The sequence below is a fragment of the Patella vulgata genome, chromosome 2, assembly GCF_932274485.2.
Source record: "Patella vulgata chromosome 2, xgPatVulg1.2, whole genome shotgun sequence".
Taxonomy (NCBI): domain Eukaryota; kingdom Metazoa; phylum Mollusca; class Gastropoda; family Patellidae; genus Patella; species Patella vulgata.
This window is the reverse complement of record NC_065880.2, coordinates 7,672,087-7,696,372: the sequence shown is the minus strand read 5'-3', so window position 1 is coordinate 7,696,372 and position 24,286 is coordinate 7,672,087. Positions and strand designations below refer to the sequence as shown.

Here is a 24,286-nt window from a genome sequence, read left to right as displayed (position 1 = left end):
TCTGAAAAATATTATTCATACATCAACTAGAGTTACCGCAACAAACAGATCCTTGCTAAACGTAATTCTTATTCCAGACGATCAAAGTGAAACTAAAAACAAATGTAAAACAAATAACTATATTATTCTATAAGACTAAATATTATAATTACCGGTTTCAGTTGCTCCCGTTTCCTTCATATAAGTTGGTGTTTTAGAAGAACTTAATTTTTCACTTTTTGGGGCTTCTTTCGTATCTTGTTGTATTTCATTTTCATTGGAACTGTTTGTAACCTCAGATGACGATGGGATCAATACACCAAGGTTAGCATCCTCTTTTGCATTGGAACTGGTGGTAACGTCAGATGACGGTGGGTTGGATACACCAGGGTAAGTTACTTCTCTTTCAACGGAACTGGTGGTAACGTCAGATGACGGTTGGTTGGATACACCAGAGTTAATTACCTCTGTTTCAATGGATCTGGTGGCAACAACAGGTGACGGTGGGTTGGATACACCAGAGCTAGATAGCTCTCTTTCAACAAAACTGGTGGGAACGTCAGATGACGGTGGGTTGGATACACCAGAGTTAGTTACTTCTCTTTCAACGGAACTGGTGGGAACGTCAGCTGACGGTGGGTTGGATACATCAGGGTTAGTTACTTCTCTTTCAACGGAACTGGTGGTAACCTCAGGTGACGGTGGGTTGGATACACCAGAGCTAGATACCTCTTTTGCAACGGAACTGGTGGACATGTCAGATGACGGTGGGTTGGATACACCAGAGATAGTTACTTCTCTTTCAACGGACCTGGTGGGAACGTTAAATGACGGTGGGTTGGATACACCAGAGTTAATTACCTCTGTTTCAATGGATCTGGTGGTAACAACAGGTGACAGTGGGTTGGATACACCAGAGATAGATACCTCTTTTGCAACGGAACTGGTGGTAATGTCAGATGACGGTGGGTTGGATACATCAGGGTTAGTTACTTCTCTTTCAACGGAACTGGTGGTAACCTTAGGTGACGGTGGGTTGGATACACCAGAGCTAGATACCTCTTTTGCAACGGAACTGATGGTAATGTCAGATGACGGTGGGTTGGGTACACCAGAGATAGTTACTTCTCTTTCAACGGACCTGGTGGGGACGTTAAATGGCGGTGGGTCGGATACACCAGAGTTAATTACCTCTGTTTCAATGGATCTGGTGGTAACAACAGGTGACGGTGGGTTGGATACACCAGAGCTAGATAGCTCTCTTTCAACGGAACTGGTGGGAACGTCAGATGACGGTGGGTTGGATACACCAGAGTTAGTTACTTCTCTTACAACGGAACTGGTGTTAACCTCAGCTGACGGTGGATTGGATAAACCATAGTTAGATACTTCTATTTCAACGGGACTGGTGGTAACGTCAGATGACGGTGGGTTGGATACATCAGGACTTGTTACTTCTACTGGAATATAATTAAATTATAATCGTTACTGTAGGAGGATTACAATATATATGCACTATATTTTTTCAAATATTGTTTTTTTTTTATTTGGCTCTGCTATTTGGACATTTGGAACACCAACGAATACCAAGAACAGAACTACCTAAAATTGATACACGATCCTTCTAAGAGGAGAATTAGTCTAAAAAACCATACTCACTTTGTGCACCTAATTAATAGAAACAGTTTCACTCCTTTAGAAACTGAAGTACCCGTCGTGTTAACAAGGTTTACAGAGAGAACCTAAGGTTTCAGATTGCCTAATATGAATAGATAGTGTGTAGCCGAAACTGTTGTCTGAGAAGATATTTTTGAAAAATTTATTACTTTTATAAGTCAAAGATCTTGAGAACTCTTGTGGTAAACAAAAACACCACATACTAAAACACAAATTTCAGAAAAAGACTACTTTCAATTCATTTTCTGTCTCGAAGGCCCGGCCCGATTAGCCATACTACGCACGTGGTTTCACTAGAGTCGCGGTCATCCAGCGATTTTCCTTATTGTATATACATGTATATATGCCTGCTCGATTCTCCTTTATTGTATGGTGACTTATTGTATGCCAGGTTGATTTCCGCTCAAGTCGTCATAATATTCCAGTTTCGTGAAATATTATTGGAGACATGTTAATGAAGGAATGTTTTTGGAGAAATGTTTAGCAAGATTTGTATTTAGAAATTTGTTTTTTCCAGATTTGATGAAATGTAAATATAGGCTTATTTTTGATTTTCTAAAATAAATTTTATCTTTATGGTAAATTACAATTAAAATACATTTTAAAAATCTGGTATGACAAATGTCTGATTTGTAAAACAAATATTGATTTTAAGATTCAAATGTTAATTTTAGTGTACAAATGTCGAAATACGACAACAAATGAAGAATTAAGGACTACGAATTAGGAAATAAGGACTAAGAACACTAAATAAATAGCTGTATGGTCTTCCATAGAACGTCTGTCATTTATTTTGTGGAACTCTTGCTGTCACAAATTCCACACAAAAGCCCCTAAACCTTGTCATAAATGTTAAATCAATGTCAACCAATCGAAAGTTTGAACCGTTAAAATGTCGGACTAAATATAGATGAGAGATTTGTTCTGGTTTCAGAATCTGCCCCATGGAGTCTTCGTGTCGAATCATGGACCAGTATATTTTTTCCAATTCATGCACAATATGTTTGAGGTTAACAGAACAGCAAGTTGGCATGTGATCTTTATATCCTTAATACCCCTAGGAGTTCCTGTATCCTAAAATAAACATTCTCGGCCAACCCCGAGGGCGAATCCAAGACCTTCTAGTAGAGTATTTGTCAGTTAGCATTTAACAATAACCAACGTAAGTTTCATGATGACCGGCAACTCACTTTCCTTATTTTGCTCTCTTTTTTTGTTTTCGCGGGTGTTATTACTAACCACAAACGTTCAACCTACACCCCTTAACCTTTGTGAGAACATGTCGCGCGAGAAACTTTGTCGGCGACAAAGGGTAATCTAAGACCCCAGACATAAATAGGGTTTTGGATGCATAATTTTATTCAAATACGATCAAACTAGAGCTTCATAAAAATACTGAATAATAATCAATCAAGGTAGAAAAAAATTGTTTGAGGTAATAACAGTTAAGATATGAATTATGAGATATTTTTGAAACCATCAAAATCTACAAATAACTTAATTATCAATTCCGTCTAGACACCGAGTGCAGAACAGATTAGACACCGAGTGCAGAACAGCAAAATGCTTAAGGATAATGTAATATTATTACATAAATATCAAATATTTAATATATAAAACGATCTAACTGGTTTATTTACCGACTATACCTCATTAATTATATTTTCTACTGCTAGGGGATACTTTGTAATCCATTATTCTATTGTTGTCTAATGATCGTTTAGAATTAAATCCTGAAATATCTTCATTAAAGATACATGAACACCTTATATGTGAATCCCGAATAACGAGGTGAAAAACGAATAACAAACAGCTCGTTATTCGTTATTCACCGCTTGAATAACAATCTGGTTTATTTACCGACTATACGTCATTTAATATGTTTTCTACTGCTAGGGGATACTTTGCAATCCATTATTCTATTTTTTTCTAATGATTGTTTAGAATTAAATATTGAAATATCGTCATTAAAGATACATGAACACCTTCATATGTGAATCCCGAATAACGAGGTGAAAACGAATAACAAACAGCTCGTTATTCGTTATTCACCGCTTCATATGTGAATCCCGAATAATGAGGTGAATAACGAATAACAAACAGCTCGTTATTCGTTATTCGTTATTCACCGCTTGAATGTGAAAAACGAATAACAAACAGCTCGTTATTCGTTATTCACCGCTTGAATAACAATCCGGTTTATTTACCGACTATACGTAATTTCATATGTTTTCTACTGCTAGGGGATACTTTGCAATCCATTATTGTATTGTTGTCTAATGATCGTTTAGAATTAAATCCTGAAATATCTTCATTAAAGATACATGAACACCTTATATGTGAATCCCGAATAACGAGGTGAAAAACGAATAACAAACAGCTCGTTATTCGTTATTCACCGCTTCATATGTGAATCCCGAATAATGAGGTGAATTACGAATAACAAACAGCTCGTTATTCGTTATTCGTTATTCACCGCTTGAATAACAATCTGGTTTATTTACCGACTATACGTCATTAAATATGTTTTCTACTGCTAGGGGATACTTTGCAATCCATTATTCTATAGTTGTCTTATGATCGTTTAGAATTAAATCCTAAAATATGTTCATTAAAGATACATGAACACTATAAGTGAATCCCGAATAACGAGGTGAAAAACGAATATCAAACAGCTCGTTAATCGTTATTCGTTATTCACCACTTGAATAACAAACAGCTCGTTATTCGCTGCTTGAATAACAATGTGGATTGTTTTCGTCTAGAGGTCGTTTTGCTGTGTTTTATACTACTGGGGGATACTTGGCATCCATCATTCTAGTCATGGCTAGCTGCATATTTGAATCCCGAATAGAAAGTTGAATAACGAATAACGAATAACGAGGTAGCTTGTACCTCGTTATTCGCCAATAACGAGGCAAGTCACCTCGTTATTCGTTATTGGTGAATAACGAATAACGAATAACGAAAATCGATTCAACTTCACACTGCCACTCTGAGTTAAACATTAAAATGGCCTGACGATTCGTTTGATAACGATGTAAGTACTAGCCAAAATTTTAATTTTTAGTGTTTTTTCTCTAATAATTGAATTTTACTTATATATATTAAAAGGGTGCTTACCGTAAAAGGATATAATATTTTCTAACAGCATACGACTATTTGCCAATGATACTTCACTTTTTACAATTATTCCTAATGATCCTTTAAGTAGCTCGAATTCTATAACTTAAGACCTGGATATTGTCTCATCGTGGGCTAAACAGTGGTGTGTAACTTTCAACACCAATAAAACTAAAAAGATTACTTTTCCTAGAAAAAATACAACCCATCCAGACGTTGTTTTCGGAAATATAAAAGTTGAAAACGTAAACACTCATTGTCCTTTATATAAATTTAAAATACAGATGTGACGTCACCCTTTGATGTTGGCGTACCATTATTTCAAATAATCGTACGGGCAACTTGCCAATAGTACTTTATTCAAACCAGTGAGATATTGGACTAATGTGACGTAAAAGCTCGTGCGGAGTGTCAGTATTTTAAGATGTTTAATGGTCTCGAGCTTACGACATTGCGTAATATATTGTAAAAACATTCGGGCCTACGGCCCTCATGTTGTTACAATATATTACTTAATGTCTCGCTCTCGACCATTAAACAATACATAAAAGTTGAAAACTTAAACACTCATTGTCATTTGGGATTAACATTTCAGTCAAATGCACTATGGTCAAAACACATTTCAAATATATACCAGAAAGCTTGTGGTCGACTAAATATTTTGCGCATACTGAAATATAAAATTAATAGAATTTCACTTAATAAAATTTATCTTGCTTTTATTCGCCCGATTTTAGAATATGTTGATATTGTATGGGATAACTGTTCAAAAAAGGATTCTGATCTATTGGAAAGTGTTCAAACTGAAGCAGGTAGAATACTAACTAAAAACAATTTATACAAAGAGCATGGGGGGGGGGGGGGGGCGCTGTCTAATCGTAGAATAAAACACAAATTGATTTACTTATATAAAATAAAGAACAACCTAGCCCCAACTTATCTGATTGAAATGTTTAAAAAATTTGAATCTTTAGTACCAATTTATAATCTTCGTAATAAAAATCAGAACCTCAATCCACCATTCTGTAAAACCAAATCGTATTCAAATAGTTTCTTTCCCTGCACAATTAAACTTTACCGGAAAACATTAAAACCTCACAAACGTTAAGCACATTTAAATCGGGCCTTTCACGTGTATACCCATTACTTAGACCACCATTATATTATAATACTGGAAATAGGAAAGAAAATATTATCCATTGCCAATTAAGAAATAAAGCTAGTAATTTAAATAACGATTTATTCTACCATTTTATTAGTGAAACAAAGATGTGCCCTAGATGTAATTCTACAGACGAAGATAACTACCATTATTTTTTCATATGCCCAGCCTACTCTGCCCAAAGAAAAATTCTCCAAAATAATTTACACCACCTCAAAAAAAATGTCACAATTAACCTAATCTTATATGACAACCCCGATCTTTCAGATAATACCAATTTTAACATATTTAACATAGTGCAAAAATACATTAAAGATAGCAAGAGATTTTAACACTTTAACATTTAATATTTTATTTACAATATGCAATACTTTTTATCTTATATAAATTTCATAATCTAAAATGAAAATGTTATACCCTACGATTAGACTCCAAGAAATGTATATATGTCTGTAACTCACTGTCTATACATATGTCCACCATTGTCTATTGTAAACATAAGATATAACTGTTTTATATGTTTGGAGAGAACTTATATAGGCCTTTGCCTGTTGCTCAATCCAGTTCAGTTTATTGAATAAAATATTGTTTAAACTTAAACTAGATGTGACTTTAATCAGCATTTTCCAGAAAACGGCCTGTGATATTAGGGTAACATTATGATCAATTTAGAATTAACTTTTGACTTGACGTTTTGCATATGATCAATTAACTCTGGAACACTTTGTTGGTTTAAAACTATGTTTATATGTCAAATACAGGAAACTACAACATCTATGATAGTACATTAGGAGTTATTATAATATCTACAGTCTGAGTTTAACAAGTCTAGCACTCAGACCTAACCGCTGAAACACTACATATAGTCTCTATTTCTTCTAAGAATCCCGCATGATGTCGGCATCCTTGCTCTAAGTCGAGAAGGTTGTGGGTATGATGTACCCCTGAACTCCGAATGATGTCTGAGGGGGACATTTAACCTGCTTTTTCCTATATATAAAGTATAGATGCGTCATCAGCTATAAGGGCGGGACAATTACAATATTTGGGTAGGTGTTTCTTATGAGCACCGTGTTACGTCAACACTATTCTAGTTAATTGTACTAATCTGTGTACGAGATGACTGGACGACAGTACCCTACTTTCAGCAATTGATGATGGCAGAACATGTCTGTGAGTTAGTCTAAGAAACTTAAATCTTGCAAAATACCTACTTAGCCCATTTGTCGTTGTCACCCATTTGTTTAATCACTTCAATATATTAAACAGAGCACCTTTCATAGAACTAAAATAACCCTATAGTATTACATTATAACTACCTATAATTGTAAAAATATCACGCCAGATTGATTGCAAAGAGTAAATCCAAGATGGAGGGACATGGAAATTGTCATTGAATTGCATTTTGCTGCATACATTTTGAAGGTCAAAGTTTCGCTTTCTGGATATTGTTATGTAATTTATCCCATGTCTACTTCAAAAGATATGTGTGGTTAATGTCGTGATGATTTTGTACACTACTACAAATCAGAAGTATCCTAATGAAGAACATACCTGGAACATGAGAGTTTGGTACTGTAATGTCTTTATTATCCGTCCCCAGGGAACATTTCGGGCAGAATGAAAAACTTGGATCCAGAACAAAGAGACACTTTGGGTTTTTACACTTCATATTGAGACTGAAATATAAATAATAATATGTTATTAGTATCCGTCTTCTTGCCACATTTCGGTCATAATAAAATTTTGGATTCAGCGCATCATAGTGACAATATGGGTTTGACACTTCATATTGAAACTGAAATATAATTGCTAAAGACCTAGTGGAAAACACTTTCAAGAATCCGTGATTATAGTAATGTTAAATTGTTTACGCGGTATTTTGTAACAAACTCAGAATAAGACAGGAGAGCCGTGAAATTTGGACCTCTCCCCGGACTCTATATAAATTTAAGAAAACCTCCATTATGATGAAAATCAGTGTTCTTTAAAATAATTTGTTTTATTGTGCATGCAACATTTCAGATGCAGCAGTTTATAACAGCTGTGACATAACAAATATAAGCATAAGCATAAGTGCAGGTATCCTTCAACACACTCAGCAGGCTCTAGCCAGCGCGGCTAACTTCTAAAAATATTACATACTGCACCTCTAGAAATGCCGAATGGTTTCTGATTCTAACTCGCGCTCACTGGTCTCTTTCATAGGCCTGATTTCTGGGATGAGTGATTCATTAATTATTTGATTGGTTTAAATATTCCAGAAATATGCATGCCTAATTCGGAAATAATGGATAATATTACATACTGCACCTATAGAAATGCCGAATGGTTTCTGATTCCAACTCGCGCTCACTGGTCTCTTTCATAGGCCTGATTTCTGGGATGAGTGATTCATTAATTATTTGATTGGTTTAAATATTCCAGAAATATGCATGCCTAATTCGGAAATAATGGATAATAGACCCACAAAGATTCTAATTTCTTAATAGCCTATAGAGAGACGAGCATGTATATTGTCTTGTAAATCAGCTGGGATTATTCCCTAACTAGCTGTATACCCGGCTTCTGTAGCATAAAATGGGCTAAAACATTCATGGGGTCATGTTGGTTAATTTGATACCATATACGTTAGGGTGGATCGCGGTGACGAAGCGTGATAGGCGAACACACACACACACCCACCCCCCCCCCCACACACACACACACCCACACACACACAAACACATCTTTGATTGTATTCATATAGATTTGGACAGCTTGATATATTGTGTCTTTTTGGATAGATTCGACTACAGTGTGAGTCTTCGGATATTTCATTTTTATCAAAATAATTTTGGCGATTTTTCATTGTTGGATTCTTTGGACGAATCCAACTGTTTTTCGAATTTCGGAAGTTCGTTAGATTAGAATTAGCATCAAAGATTTGCGTTTTATCAGCATTTTTTCGATATTCAAGATGACGTATCTCCGTTAGTATTTGAAGTATCAAGGTGAAACTTGGTTGGAGGAAGGAACACGTTGATGCTTTCAAAATGGTATATTAAATAAATTTGTGACGGCTTCCAGAATCTTTTTCTCCATCTCCATGGTCGTGTTAGAACCAGATGTTATCTTTCATAGATGCCATAAAAGATTGGGCAGAATTAACTTCAGGACAGAATTAAATGTGTCCAATTTAAAATGAATATATTCAATATTTTTGTTTAAGTCTGTCAAATTAAGAATCATTGAATTATGAAAGATATTTTTTCTGAGTAACAAATATTGGAGAATTGTAATAATTTGTCTCTTTCTCTGTTAAAATAATTACAGCTTTAGCAAGTAATTTATCTATTTCACTTTCACTTCATGAGCGGATTTTTAACTTGCTTCGTTTCATTCAAAAAAGGAACAGTAACTCCTGCAATCATTTCTAGAATCACTCTATCTGAATCTAATTCTTGCCAAAATATAAAATGAGATTTTAATCTGCCAGCTTGAAACTTCTCTGCTTTCTCTAAGAGTCTAATTTTTAATTGCCCACAGGAGTCTTCAAATTTTCTTACCAAATTCAAGCGAGTATCAGCTACAGATGAAACAATTTCTGACGATACCGACTTTGTTTGTAGCTGTTTTTCTGCCGAAATTTGTTTCGAAGGCGGCGGTCTAAAAAATGACCAGAGCTATTATTATACCTCTTGCTGTAAGTAGAGAACGATTGGCATAATGGTCTCTACGACTTGTGGCTGCTGACATTTTTTAGCCAAGTTTGTTTGAGTCTTGGATTTCTTTCAGATGTTTTTGTAAATCATCACTGAACAAATGATCACTTGTAACTGGTACTTGAGTATAACAGAGTGCTACAAATTCTTTATTCAAAGTTGGTTTAATTAAGCCTCGTCTTTTTACAGACAGTTCATGACATGCTGTCCCTAACTTTGTTAGGTGCATTGAGCGTGTCAGCCCCATGTTTTGTTCTTTTTAGATGAGGCCCCCGGGATATTGCTATATATAGCCGCTTTAACCAATGATTTTTGAATATTAGCCAAACGTAAATCTTGCTTTTTTGTTGGATTGCCCAACTTTGCCCAGATCTCCCCATTTACTGTGGGAACAGACAGGTTCGGACAATAACCAGATGTAGGATATTTCTCCAATGTTTTCTGCAATATGTCATCAGTTGTTTTTTTCAGTAAACCGACTGTTTACCGAAGAGGCTAATTTAGATGACAGTTTAGGTCCGGCCTTTTCAGAACCATGAATTTCTTTATCAATTGTATCTAACAATGTATCTGCTCCCTTCTCTGCTACAGGTACATTACACGCTTGAGGTTGTCTGCCGTACGTAACTAACGTACGAAAATCAAATGGTAGCTGGCTTCTTTTTCGCACGTATACAGTGAATGGCCATTTTGCTCAGTAATCCCAGCCAGAATTTGGCTATTTTTTTTAAAATTGCGTTAAAGTTTTAAGTTTTTGTTTAGAACTGAAACAAATTAACTTTTAGTCAATCCCCACACTAAAAACATTAACCGAATTGATTGTGTATATCTGAAATATACTGTTAAATTATTTACGCGGTATTTAGTAACTGACTCAGAATAAAACAGGGCACCATCACTTCTTTATCACTTAAGGATACGTTGTGGGAGATAAAGAGCTGGCAGTTCTCACTATATTAATAGTTAATAACTAGATAATGTAAAAGAAATTTGCTGAAAATTTCAGTCAAATTGATCAACTATGACCCAAGAATTAAGCAATTGAAATTTCGGCCTAGCCTCGATCATCATTACTAAAGTCGGTACGATAAAAACATAGTCTCGATTATCCATTTCATGATTAAATCATGAATGAAAGTTGAGCAGCAAATCGGATCATAATCCAGTAAATATCACAGGCTAGCGATGACACCGAGAGTTGGTTATGGTCTGGATAAGTAAATTAATGTCTAATTAATAATTTGGATAACATTTAAGGTCTAAAGAAAGACCTGCAATAGGCAGATTTAGCTCTTGCATAATGTGTGTTTATTTTGTGATGATGTTTTTCTAGATAACTTGAATAATTTACTTTTGTTTGCAAACTATTTCTTTAATTTGAGAAAACTAACATGTTAAGTTGATTTACGCATCCCTTTGCCTCTTTTAAGATTCCACCATTTAAGCCACTATAATTCCTATCCCTAACCCTGTTAATTATCCTGTGAATCCTACCAATTATCGCCAGATCTCTGAAACTAGCTATATTTGCAAACGCATAGAGACCGGCTGATCAATCAAAGACTAATTTGGAACCTTAAGTCAAACAACCTCATTTACAGACCTTATATGTGGATAAATAAATATAACAGAGTACGAACCATCAAAACCATTAGACAAAATTCAAAGTCATAAAAAAACGGTATCGGCGAAATAGTGTAATCAGAAAAGGACTGACTGTTCACCGTGTACACATACAAGATGAACAGTGGTAACAGGTGTCCGGAAGAGTGCTTGCCATAGCTGCATCCAAACCATTAGACGAAATAGTGGTAATATAGCGTAATCAGCAAATGTCCTGTCCATATGCATAATGCTTGTGATAGTGGAATGTTACTACTAATAAATGGAAAGTTGACAATAGGAAAGTCGAAGTCATCACGTTTATCGTATAATTTAACACTTAATTGATGGTAATTGTCAAAATCGAGACGCAGATCCATGTAGGAAGCGTAACTGTCACTGTCAGTTATAGTATTTTTAATTTCGAGCTCACCAGGATATATGAATTGAATTCTAAATAATCACTAAATTTAGGATTATTCAATTATAGGACATCATAGATCTGACCTCGGAAGGAAGCACTCTTGATCATTTTAAAACGAATGTCAGGGATAGTTTCATCCAGAAATAACACTTATTTGCTGTACTTTCTTATCTGGAGAACATTTATGATATCACATGGAAAACTGGTATCGTGTACGACATTAATAACCTCGGTCTGTGGGGTCGCTTACCAATCTTCGTACAGCGCAGTGGATGCTTACAGCTAGCCCCCGGATACATTCACTTTATTTGAATTGTGCGTTTGTTTGTGATTTCTGCGTAATATATGTCTTGTCCGTATATTTGTTTTTGTGTAAATTATTAGAAATGGGTCGTTTACGGTACGCTTGTGATTAATTTCCCCTGATCCATTTCCTGGGTAAATGGGGGTTCTCAGGGGACGTATATTATTTCGTACACTTTTCTGTATTAACATTAATACCAGTTTTGTCTGAATTCTCTTCAGCAATGGAAAAATCACAATGCATTTCGTTTCTCGAAATCCAAGACAGTTTGTATGCACACGTATTTTTGTCAAAGAAGGGGTTTACACGCAGCCTTGCGCCGGATGGAAGTCCTATATTGTGTTAGAGTCACAACATTTCGAGTTGAAATTATGGTAAAAACATGATCAAAACATGACAAATTTTGACCAAAACAACAATTTTCAGTTATATATTTGAAGTTGTCATTTTCAAACAGTTTCACTGCATCGTGTGACCTTTGTCGCCTAGGGCTCCCCATAGCCCAAGTATGATTGAAAATTGCTGACCTCAAGAGTTATCGATTTTATTTTTCAATTTTTGTAAGTTTCTGTCGTGGACTCGTTCTTAAATGGCGTACACGAATAACGAGGCAGCACATAACGAATAAAGCTCGGTTCATACTACATCCGTATCCGTATCCGCACCCGCATCCGTATCCGCGTTTTGCCGTTCAAATAGAAAACGTGAAAACGTCCGGCTTTCAAGGCTGAATTGTCTGTCAGAGATGGAGTTTCTATTTGGGGAGATGATGTAATAAGGGGAAAGTACTCGCTGATTGGCTAAAGCTCGGCTCACTAGCCGAAATGCGGACGCATTTTACAAAAAAAACGCTCTGGGAGCAATTAATCCGGCTTAACGGACGCAGTTGTTTTGTGCGCAATACGTGCCGGATTCTATTTGAACCCTTTCTCTAAAAATGACTAAAGTATACCAGTAGTATTCACGCACGTATTTACAGATACGGATACGGATGTAGTATTAAGCTCGGTTCATACTACATCCGTATCCATAAACGTATCCGCATCCGTATCCACACCCGCATCCGTATCCGCGTTTTGCCGTTCAAATAGAAAACGCGAAAATGTCCGGCTTTCAAGACTGAATTGTCTGTCAAAGATTGAGTTTCTATTTGGGGAGATGATGTAATAAGGGGAAAGTACTCGCTGATTGGCTAAAGCTCGGCTCACTAGCCGAAATGCCGGACGCACTTTACAAAAATACGCTCTGGGAGCAATCAATCCGGCTTAACGGACGCAGTTGTTTTTGTGTGCAATACGTGCCGGATTCTATTTGAACCCTGTCTCTAAAAGAGACTAAAGTATACCAGTACGTATTCACGCACGTATTTACAGATACGGATACGGATGTAGTATGAACGGACCTTTAGGATTCAACTTTCTATTGTCTATTCTGGAAACGTAGACTAGGTTGTCACAGCCATTTCAATTGACAGTTATGCACGTATACCTAAATCGATTAGTCTTGCATAAGGCCTATTGTCACATAAAACAGGGTATATACTTCGAACACTACGGCAAATATCGCTGTCAGTTTACCCACACCAGTAAAATTCAAGAGTATACTTACAAAAAAATGTTGATTCATTCACATGACGTATTTTTTTTTAGGTAGTGATTAAGAATTGATTCGTAGCACAACTTCGCAGCTCGTTATTAATTCCTAGAAAAACATGATCATGTGATCAAAACAACCTCGACCGCCATAATACATTCTTTGTTTTCGCGACAACTGTTTAGTTTCGTTATTGAATCCTGGTAAAACCAAGAACGCGTCGTCAAAAACACTGGATGGTTATTTCTCAGTAATGGCTCAAATTAGTCTCGTTTTTCAAGTGAGCAAACTCTATAATAATGGAAATAAATATGTACTTAGACCAAAGATATCGCAAGCAAATCTAACGTGCCATTACGGGTCAAAATAAACCGAAACTGGTTGCAAACACAATGCTTTACGATTATTATACTTTAAATATTACAAACCATATCAGCTATATTTTTCCCATGTATAAATTGTGTGACTCATGATATATTTGGGTAAAAGATAAAACTTAATGCCCATTGCAGATTTCGTCATGGGTTACGAGGTGAAATTAGGGTTAGGGCGCCTGGCAGTTGACGAGATTGTGGGTTTGGGTAAGGTTGACCCTAAGCCCAAACCCTCTCCCTAGCCTATTTACATCTCGTGACCCCTGACGAAATCTGCAATATGCCTAAGCTTTTAGCCCTAACCATTTATTTAGACAATAAATACATTCAAACTAATTTATGTATCATAGGTTTCCTTCAGATCCCTCTGAAAACAACCCCATGACGCACGAAGTTGTCACGCGATGATATACTGCGACAAAAGCAGATTCAAACTTAGGACAGAAACGCATTAGGGTCAAATAAAAAAGATTAAATCTTACCAACTAAGTCCTAGGACTTAGTAACTCCTAATTCGGAGATAGTACCGTAACCTCATGGATTATGGCCCCTAAAATTTCATAAGATCGATCAAGGTAATAACTTGTTATAATTCCTCGTGTGACAATAAACTTTGTGTATAATTTTTGACTCAATCTGATTACAACTTCGGTCTGTTGGTTGTCCACAAGATTTTTTGATGTGGGCGTAGAACAAAAAACGTTAAATAGTTTAACCTCTTACACGCTAACAAAGTTAAAGGGGACTGAAGGGGGAACACTGAAACTTATGGTAGCGGAACCCTGGATATCCAGATAGCGTTCGTCCTTTTAAGAGCCCAATGTTTCACATCATATTTTAAAGACATCCTTTGACGATAGCCATGCAAAGCGTGGAAATACGCCAACACCAGGGCCGGCGGAAGCCTAGCCCCGGAAGCTCTTGGGAATCTAGATCGTCGGAGACGCTTTCTAGGCGATTTCTTGCTAATAAAATTACTCAGCAATGAAGTGAAATTTTATTTCATGTTTAACTCCCTTACCATAAAAACACAATCTATGGTGGTTTCATCCTGTGATGCTGACATTGACAAATATATGCATAATGCATGATGAAACTTTCAATGTACGTTTATTACCGAAAGATCTCGGTTCCTTTCAATATTGGCGTATATAGGACCGTCACTTCCTGGATTATGGCCCCTGATTTTACGAACCGTGGACCCAGTAGAAGTGACAGTTTTTATTTGATTGTAAAAAAAAACATTCAATTATAGCAGGTCAAATTTTTTTATCTAAAATTGACGAGACTTGAAATATTGGTCTATCTCACAAAGATCTCGGTTTCTTTCGAAATTGGCATGTATTGGACCGTAACGTCATGGATTGTGACCTCTGATTGTACGAAAAATGACATTTTTTAGCTTATGGACACATCCAATTTTGATGAAACTTGAAATGTATGTTTGGTTCCTTTCGCATATTCGCGCATATCTGATTGTAACTTTCTGGATTATAGCCCCTGATTGTACGAAAGATCGCGTTTTTAGCTTGTGGTCCCTCTAGAGGTCACAATTTTATCCGATTTAAAAGGCATTCGATTATATCACCGTTACACCATAATTATAATTACGGTTGAGTTCACATTTCCTGAAAATGTGACCGTTCGACTTTCGTAGCATCAGACCTTACATAGCCCCTGCTTTTCACGCAAAATCTGAAATATGTACGGATTTTGTAGGTACTCCAGGTGGTGTGGGGGGTGCTACCATTGTTGTCCCAATCTGACGAACCTTAAATATGTTGAGGATCAAATGATAGGATAGCCCTTTTGATTTTACCTCTACCCCGTCCATTTCTTACAAAATGTGGGCATATCTTGCATGGCAACCGCTTGTTACAACTGGTCATAGCAGTGAATTATCTGATGGATAAGGGGCACAAGGAAAGAGTATAAATAAAACTCTATCCCGTCGTTTTTCTAATTACCTAATACATCATAGATACAACAGACATGAGATGGACTTGAAATAAAGATCGACCGTTCAGTTATCTAATCGCGACCCTCGCAACCGCGTGTCTCTTAACCCTTGGAACAGTATAGAGAATAGCAGGGTTTTCATCTTCTGAAAGTCTATGTTCTAGAGGTTTCACTTTTACTCACTTAAATTCAAGCCTTTTTGATTTTAATAGAATAGTTACTTGTGTGCAACAACCTGGAGAAAGGGGTACTTGCCCCCCCCCCCCCTACTCCGCCGGGTCTGAATACGACAGATTTGTGCCGAAAACAGTGTTGAAAACATGCAAGATTCGGTCTAATTTTGCAAGAAATGGGCAGCGAACAAGCTAAATAAAAGGGGATTTTGCGTAAAACCAGAGCCATAATCCAGATAGTTAGGATCTGAGAAGCAGAACAGGACACAGATCCTTGAAATATAAACATCAAAATCGGATAAAAATTGTAACATGTAGAGGGTCCACAACCTTGTTATTGCATACTTTTACTTTATTTCCAACGAGAAGCGGCCAATTTGCACGAAATATGAACTCAATCGTCATTAGTGTGTGATGGTTATATATATAAAAATCGGATAAAAATTGTGACCTCTATAGGAAACTCCAGGAGGTCACCGTCCGATATGCGCGAATATCGAACTGAACCAAACCCGAGGTTGGCATGTTCGGTTAGAATTATCCTGGATTGTCTTTATTGACATAAATCAAGTTATGATCTAAACCATCTTCTTCTTCAGAGATTAGGGAGCCACAGTGGCTAGGTGAGTAAGACGCTGACGCCTAGTCTGGAGGTTTCGAGTTCGCGCCCGGTGTTGACCGATAAAGTCCATCAGGATTGTCCGGTGTGATTTCCCCTTGTCAGAAGTGCAGGACGGAGGACTTGGCAAGGACAGCTTTCTAGTCGTTCTGATGGGATGAAAAACTGATATCCCGTATTCACATTGGAGTGCACGTAAAAGATCCCTCGGAATTCGATATAAGAGTAGGTCATAGTACCGCTATCTGGGAAAACAATCGCTCATGGCATACTGTATGACGTTATATACTTCCATGCTACTAACTACTGATTAGAAATGAGAATAATTGTTGTCTGATTCCACAAATTTATACCATAGTCAACCACTTTGCCTATCATACGATTCATACCTGACCATAACGAATAAAGATTCAACTTTATACTGTCTATTCTGGAAACGTAGACTAGGTTGTCACAGCCATTTCAACAGCCATTTCATTTATAAATACATTTATGTATTAACAGTGATTGTCAAATAAAACAGGGTATATAAAACGTCTGGACTGCACCCTACTGAAAGGCTCTATATAAAATACTTCGAACACCGTGACAAATATCGCTGTCAGTTTACCCCCACCAGTAAAATTCGAGAGTATACTTACGAACAAATGTTGATTCATTCACATGACGTATTATTACTTTAGGTAGCCATTAAGAATTGACTCGTAGCACACGTTCGCAGCTCATCTGTTGAATATAGTCTACTTTCGTTATTAATTCCTAGTAAAACAAGATCATGTGATCAAAATGACCTTGACCGTCATAATACATTCTTTGTTTTCCCGACAACCAGAGGCGTAGCCGTGAAATATATATTGGTGTGGGGGGTCCGCAACCCTAACCCTAACCCATTTTTTAAAACCCCTATAAAATATAAAATGCTGTCTACAAAGACACCGCGTGCAAAAGCATTATGGTTACGTTGCTGGCTGAGCGGGCGATAAATATTTGGTTTAGGCGGTTATGTTTTTGGGTATCCTACATGCGATTCACTCTGATAAGTGGCAGAATAAAATTAACAAAATATTACTGACAGGCTAACTAGACACAATTTTATGGAACACAGGTACTTTTCACTTCACACATGTTTCCAGGATGATTCTCTCTATGTTTTATTTTAGCAATGTAAACCATATTGGGATATGTACAGGTTTTATACATATAGAATCTTAACTAATCCTAATAAATGTTGTAAATAAATAGGAGTTTGGGCCTACTATGTAATTTTTTTTTTTTTTGGGGGGGGGGGGTCCAAGTATATTCAGCCCCCCCCCCCCCGAAAAAAAAAAAAAAAGACTGGATGGTTATTTCGCAGTAATGGCTAAAATTAGTCCCCTTTTTAAGTGAACAAACTTTATAAAATTAAGGAAATCAATATGTACCTAGACCAAAGATGTTGCAAACAAATCTAACGTCCCTATTATGAGACAAAATATACCGAAATTCGTTACTATTCTTATACATTAAATATTATAAACCATATACCAGCTATATTTTTCCCATGTATAAATTGTGTGACTTGATGATATATTTGGGCAAAAGATAAAACTTAAGGTCCATTGCAGATTTCGTCATAGGTTACGGGGTGTAATTAGGGTTAGGGCGCCCTAATTGACGAGATTGTTGGTTAGGGTAAGGTTGACCCTAAGCCCAAACCCTCTCCCTAGCCCATTTACATCTCGCGACCCCTGACGAAATCTGAAATAGGCCTTAGCTTTTAGCCCTAACCATTTATTTGGACGTTCAAATACCCCATGACGCACGAATTTGTCACAGAAACGTATTAGGGCCAAATTAAAAAAGATTAAATCCTACCAACTAAGTCCTACTCCTAATCAGGAGATGGGGGGTTGGATGGCCGAATGGTTAGCACGCGCGCTCTATCTACCGGTCTGTCATTCAGTCAACTGGCGGGGTTTAGATTTCCCGGTTGTACGTGACAAGGAGTAGGTTCGCCTGTCCAACCTCGTGGGTTTTCTCCGGGTCCTCCGGTTTCCTCCCACTGCTAAAGAGCCCTACGCGCAAGTAAATTATTGAAATAATATTGAACCATGTGTTAGTCCCAAAATGACCTAGTTTGTGTAGAGTGGTCGTTAAACCCAATTTCTCTCTCTCTAATTAGTAGATAGCAACTCTTAATTAGGTCATCATATATCCTAATTAGGACCTCGTTTGCTCCTATTTGGAATTTAATCTTATCTTTTTTGTTATTCAACACAACGCAACCTTTCCGTTCGGTGTTAGCAGCCAAACACTCCCCTTTATCGAAAACATATTGAAAGCGATAGAGACTACAGTTTTAAATGTTTTTTTTTCTATCGATGTAAACCATTCTATACTGGGACCGAAACTGCCCACCAAAATGGCCGCACCTCATACCAAATAACGTAACAATATGTAATAACAAGGAGCAGAGCCCTCCAGAGGTCACAATTTTTATCGGATTTTGATGAAACTTAAAATATATATCTATATTACAAAGATCTCGGTTCCCATTGATATTCGCGCATACCGCACCGTAACCTCGTGGGTTATGGGCCCCTGATTGTATGAAAAAATCGCGTTTTAGCTTGTGGTCCTTCTACAGGTCACTGTTTTTATCAGATGTTGATGAATATGTGTTTATTTCCCAAAGATCTTGGATCCTTTGGTATTGTCGCATAACGTCCTGTATTATGGTTCCTGATTTTTTTTAAAAAAAAAAAAACCCTGCTTTTTAGCGGGTTCTCAGTCGATTTGTTGCAAAATATGGGCGTATTTTGCAAGACAGGATGTGAGGTAGTATGTGAAGCATTGGTTTCATGAGAGGGTGAGCCTTCTTGATTTGTACAATTCTAGTCTATAATATTCCTGTCTATAAGTTCACCTAACCTGTGAACACGAGAATAGATTTTTAATATAATATTCCTGTCTATAAGTTCACCAAACTTGTGAACACGAGAATAGATTTTTTGAAGTCACAGTTTCCTTGTTAGATGTGAGCATATTTGTACGCATTGCGTAGCCATCTTATTTTATATAAAAATGAGAAGCAAATGCACTGACGTTTCAATTCTCCCACCCAGAATGAAATGAAATGGGGTTTAACGTCCCACTGTTCTGCTCCGACTGGGATAGAAGACGGGCATCCAATATAAAGTGTTCTATGAGGAAAATTGTGCCCGAACAGCAGCGCTACGGCCTAATCTTATATCGAATTTCAACTTGCCAGGGGATATTTTACGTGCAAGTCAATGTGTACACCCGCGACACCTAAAAGAGTTTGGCCATCGCCACTGATCGGCAATGTTCTGTTTCTTTTCTTTAGTTGACTACGCAGAGAGAGAGAGAGAGAGAGAGAGAGAGATGGGTTTTAACGTCCACTCGACACAAACTAGGTCATTTCGGGACTAACATATTGTTTACTTTTATTTCAATAATTCGCTTGCGCATAGGGATCTTTAGCAGTGGGAGGAAACCAGAGGACCCGGAGAAACGCAGTATGCAACATTTCAGACATGTATTTAAATGTTAACATAAATGTTCAAGTTGGTAATTCTAACATTAATCCATCTAAATCTGATAGAAATATTGGTGTTATTTTTGATTGTCAATTATCTATGGAGAGAGAGAGAGAGAAATGGGGTTTAACGTCCACTCGACACAAACTAGGTCATTTCGGGACTATAATATGGTTTAGTTTTATTTACATAATTCGCTTGCGCGTAGGGGTCTTCAGCAGTGGGAGGAAACCGGAGGACCCGGAGAAAACCCACGAGGTTGGACAGGCGACCCTATTCCTTGCCACGTACAACCGGGGAATCGAAACCACGTCAGTCGACTCAATGACAGACTTTATGATACAGCGCGCGCACGCTAGCCATTCAGCCATCCACCCCCCCCCCCCAATTATCTATGGAATCTCAAATTAATAATATCTGTAAAACTGGTTATTTTAATCTACGTAATATATGTAAAATTAAGAAATATATGTCTCCTGATGCTACCAAAACCTTAATTATTCTCTTGTTACATCTCATATTAATTGTTTTAACTCGTTACTCTATGGTACTCCTGCTAAACATCTTGATAAGCTTCAAAAATTTCAAAACTCTGCTGCTAGACTAATATCAGGCATTTCCTATCGTGACCACATTACACCTGTCCTCTGCAAATTACATTGGTTACCGGTTGTATATAGAATAGAAAATAAGATTTTACTTTTAACTTTTAAATGTTTAAATAATATTGGCCCTTCCTATTTGTCAGATATTTTACAATTTTATAAACCTAGTCGTTGTTTACGTTCTGCTTCTGATGAATATCTACTTGTTGAGAAAAAAGCTAATTTGGAGTCTCACGGTGAGAAAGCCTTTTCAGTCGCCTCTCCCAAACTCTGGAATAAACTCTCACACACTATGCGCAGTTGTCAGTCCCTACCCCTTATTAAACGTCTGCTTAAGACCCATCTTTTTACAAGAGCTTTTAATTAACTAATTAGTCTGTGATATATTTACATGTTCATTTTTTTTTATTATTTTATTTAAATTGTCATTTTATTTGTTTGTAACTTTATATTTTATTTGGCAGTCATTTTATATTTCACTTTACGTCTCATATTATCATTTTATATTTTATTCGACTTGTTGCAATTATTGTAAAGCGCTACTGAACACTTTTAGTGAAAGCAGCGCTATATAAATACATTAATAATAATAATAAATAATAATAATAAATTAGGAAAAAACTCAGAAATTAAATTGTCTTCAATTTTATTACTGGTCGAAAAACTGTAAATATTAATTATTATTTCATCAACGTTGATTTATTAACACCGATACGCGAATGCTTAATGAATTAAGTGAATAGAAGACACGTCTTTAAATGATATTTAAAATAGATGCCTTCTCATATTATCAGTACAGAGCAATTCTCCGTTTCGTTGTAAATTCCCCGATATATTTCTATTTTTTTACAGCAGTATAAAAATGAAAACTGACATGGGCGATTAGGTTTTTGGTATGTAACTCAAGTTACAACTGAAATGTAAACATGCTCCTTGAATGAATTTGTAAAGGGAGATAACTCCACTGTGATCAAACGGTGTGCCTAATCCAGCGACAGAAACCCATGACCATGAAGTAAGCGTGGATGGGATTTGACAGGTACAAATTCATTGAAGCTGTTATATAGAAGATTGGATGCCGATAAGTGAGTCCAAATATAGATTTATCGATTACAGTGGTGGCCTGATTCTCCAGATGCGTGCGCCACTATTCCACACTTTTAAGAATTGTAATTTCATATCTGCATATTGACAATGGAATACATGTATTCAATGTTATGCCGATTTGTTATAGGACCATAATGTTGAGTCCACTCTCCCATGTAAATAGTTTAGGATATGCATATTGAAATATTTTGTATCTGTGATTCGCATTATCGTATTACTGAATAAAGCAATATTATTATTGTAAAACGATCCCGATTCGAGTACCAATGTTATTTGCCACAGGTTATTTTCAACAACTCTACTGCCCAAAACCACTAAATTCGTAATCACAATCTACTATGAATCTCACCTCATTGACACATTCAAGAAGCGCTGTGTAAGATATGGATAAAAGGAGCCTAAGTAACTATTGATTTTGGTGCATGTCCCGATCCCCAGGGGTAGAGCCACGTCTATTTTCATTTTGTTTGTCTGTGTGCCGCTTACAGGTCGCAATTTTTAATGGATCGTGTTAAAACCCTTTCATACTTATTCTTTTCACCCTAGGGATGACCTCTTTTATTTGTGATGCATGCCCGACCCATCGGGACAGAGCCAAGCCCAAATTTTGTTTGTGTCTGTGTGTCACCTACAGGCGGCAATTCTTAACAGATCTCTTGAAACCTTGCTTACCTATTACCTTATGCCCTAAGGATGCCCCCTATTGTTTTTTTGGTGAATGCCTATGATCCCCAAGGGCAGAGCCACACCCATTTTTTTTTTCGTGTCTACGTTTAGCCTACAGGCCATATTTCTTAATGCCTCTTATTCGAACTTGGCATATGTATTGATTTTGGTGCATGTCCTTGCCCCCAGGGGCAGAGCCACGCCTAATATAATTCTGATTCGATTATTTTGGAACTTTGGAAGTTTAGACGGCAACCGTTGAATTTGGTGCATTATCCCCCCCCCCCCCCCCCCCGCGTTGGGCGGTGTCACACCCACTTTTTGTTAATATTTTGTCTGTAAATATTCTACATTTTGCAATTATTAACAGATTAAGATCCAATTCGGCATCATTAATCATACTGTTGTATCTATTTATATTGGTCCATGTCCATACCCCAGGGACAGAGCCACGCAAATTTTTTACCAATTTTTTGTGTATATCGTCTACAGGCTGCAATTCTGAATGGATCATCTTGGAACTTGGTATATTTATTCCTTATGTCATAAAGACAGCAACTTTTTATTTTGGTGCATGCCCGACGGCGCCCCCCTGGGGCGGTGTCACACCCACTTTGTTAATAATTAGTCTGTAGATTTTGACAAAACAAACCCAACGCCCAGCCTTCAATGCCTCTTGTCATATTACAGTGTTTGAGCCATTTCATATTTCATTCTCTTGAGTATAAAAAGTACCATATCAATCAATCAAAGCAGGAATGTGGACCTATATTGCAGCATTAGCGTTGTTCTTTTTCAGCATGTATCTGTCATTACTTTTTGTCCATTTACCGTAAATTCTTGAATTATTTTCAGCCAACTTCTTGTGGGTTATACGTTTACACGCCTCAATTTTCCCAAAACCGCAAAACCATTCGATCAAGAAATAAAGATAGGTTGCCAGGCAACGAAACATACGCCCACAGCAGCTAAATCGTCCGGGCAGTCAACAAGAGTTGTCGCATATTTTTACTTTTTTCGGTAATGAAACATTTATAATACACTAAAATCTGATTAAGAGCAACAACTCAGAAAACCATTAGAATTTGTTTGGTTTTTGTATACAAAACTTTTAATACTGTATCATGTATTTAGCTGTTCCAAGTCATAAAAATTCATTGAAAATCAATATACTTGTTCGTCTCAAGATCTTAAACTCTGTGTATCAATCTGAAGTCAATCGGATATTAACTTTGGCCTGTAGAGCGTCCACAAGATTTTTCAAAGTGATCAAGGGCCATAACTTTGGCAGTAATTATCAGAAATCTTTGAAAATCAATAGGATTATTCGCCTAGTGACCTCAAACACTGTGTATAAATTTAAAGTCAATCAGATATTAACTTTAGCCTTTAGAGCATCCACAAGATTTTTTGAAGTGATCAAGGGCCATAACTCTGGCAGTAATTATCGGAAATCATTGAAAATCAATAGGCTTCTTCGTCTCATGACCTTAAACACTGTGTATAAATTTAAAGTCAATCGGATATTAACTCTGGCCTCTAGAGCGTCCACAAGATTTTTTGAAGTGATCAAGGGCCATAACTATGGCAGTAATTATCGGAAATCGCCGAAAATCAATAGGCTTCTTCATCTCATGACCTTAAACACTGTGTATAAATTTAAAGTCAATCGGATA

At 36.8% G+C, this 24,286-nt stretch overlaps 1 protein-coding gene across 1 annotated transcript in view; it reads right to left on the bottom strand.

The window, feature by feature from the left end:
• LOC126809993 (uncharacterized) overlaps positions 1–17,442 on the bottom strand; it is a 28,685-nt gene extending 11,243 nt beyond the window's left edge. Inside the window, exons 1-3 of the mRNA XM_050534873.2 lie at positions 17,335–17,442; positions 7,496–7,620; positions 153–1,439 (exon numbers count right to left, since the gene is read on the bottom strand). Coding sequence (XP_050390830.2) covers positions 153–1,439; positions 7,496–7,613 — 1,405 coding nt within the window. The 5' untranslated portion in view covers positions 7,614–7,620; positions 17,335–17,442. The remainder of the gene's footprint in view (positions 1–152; positions 1,440–7,495; positions 7,621–17,334) is intronic.
• Between the last annotated feature and the right edge of the window lie 6,844 nt (positions 17,443–24,286).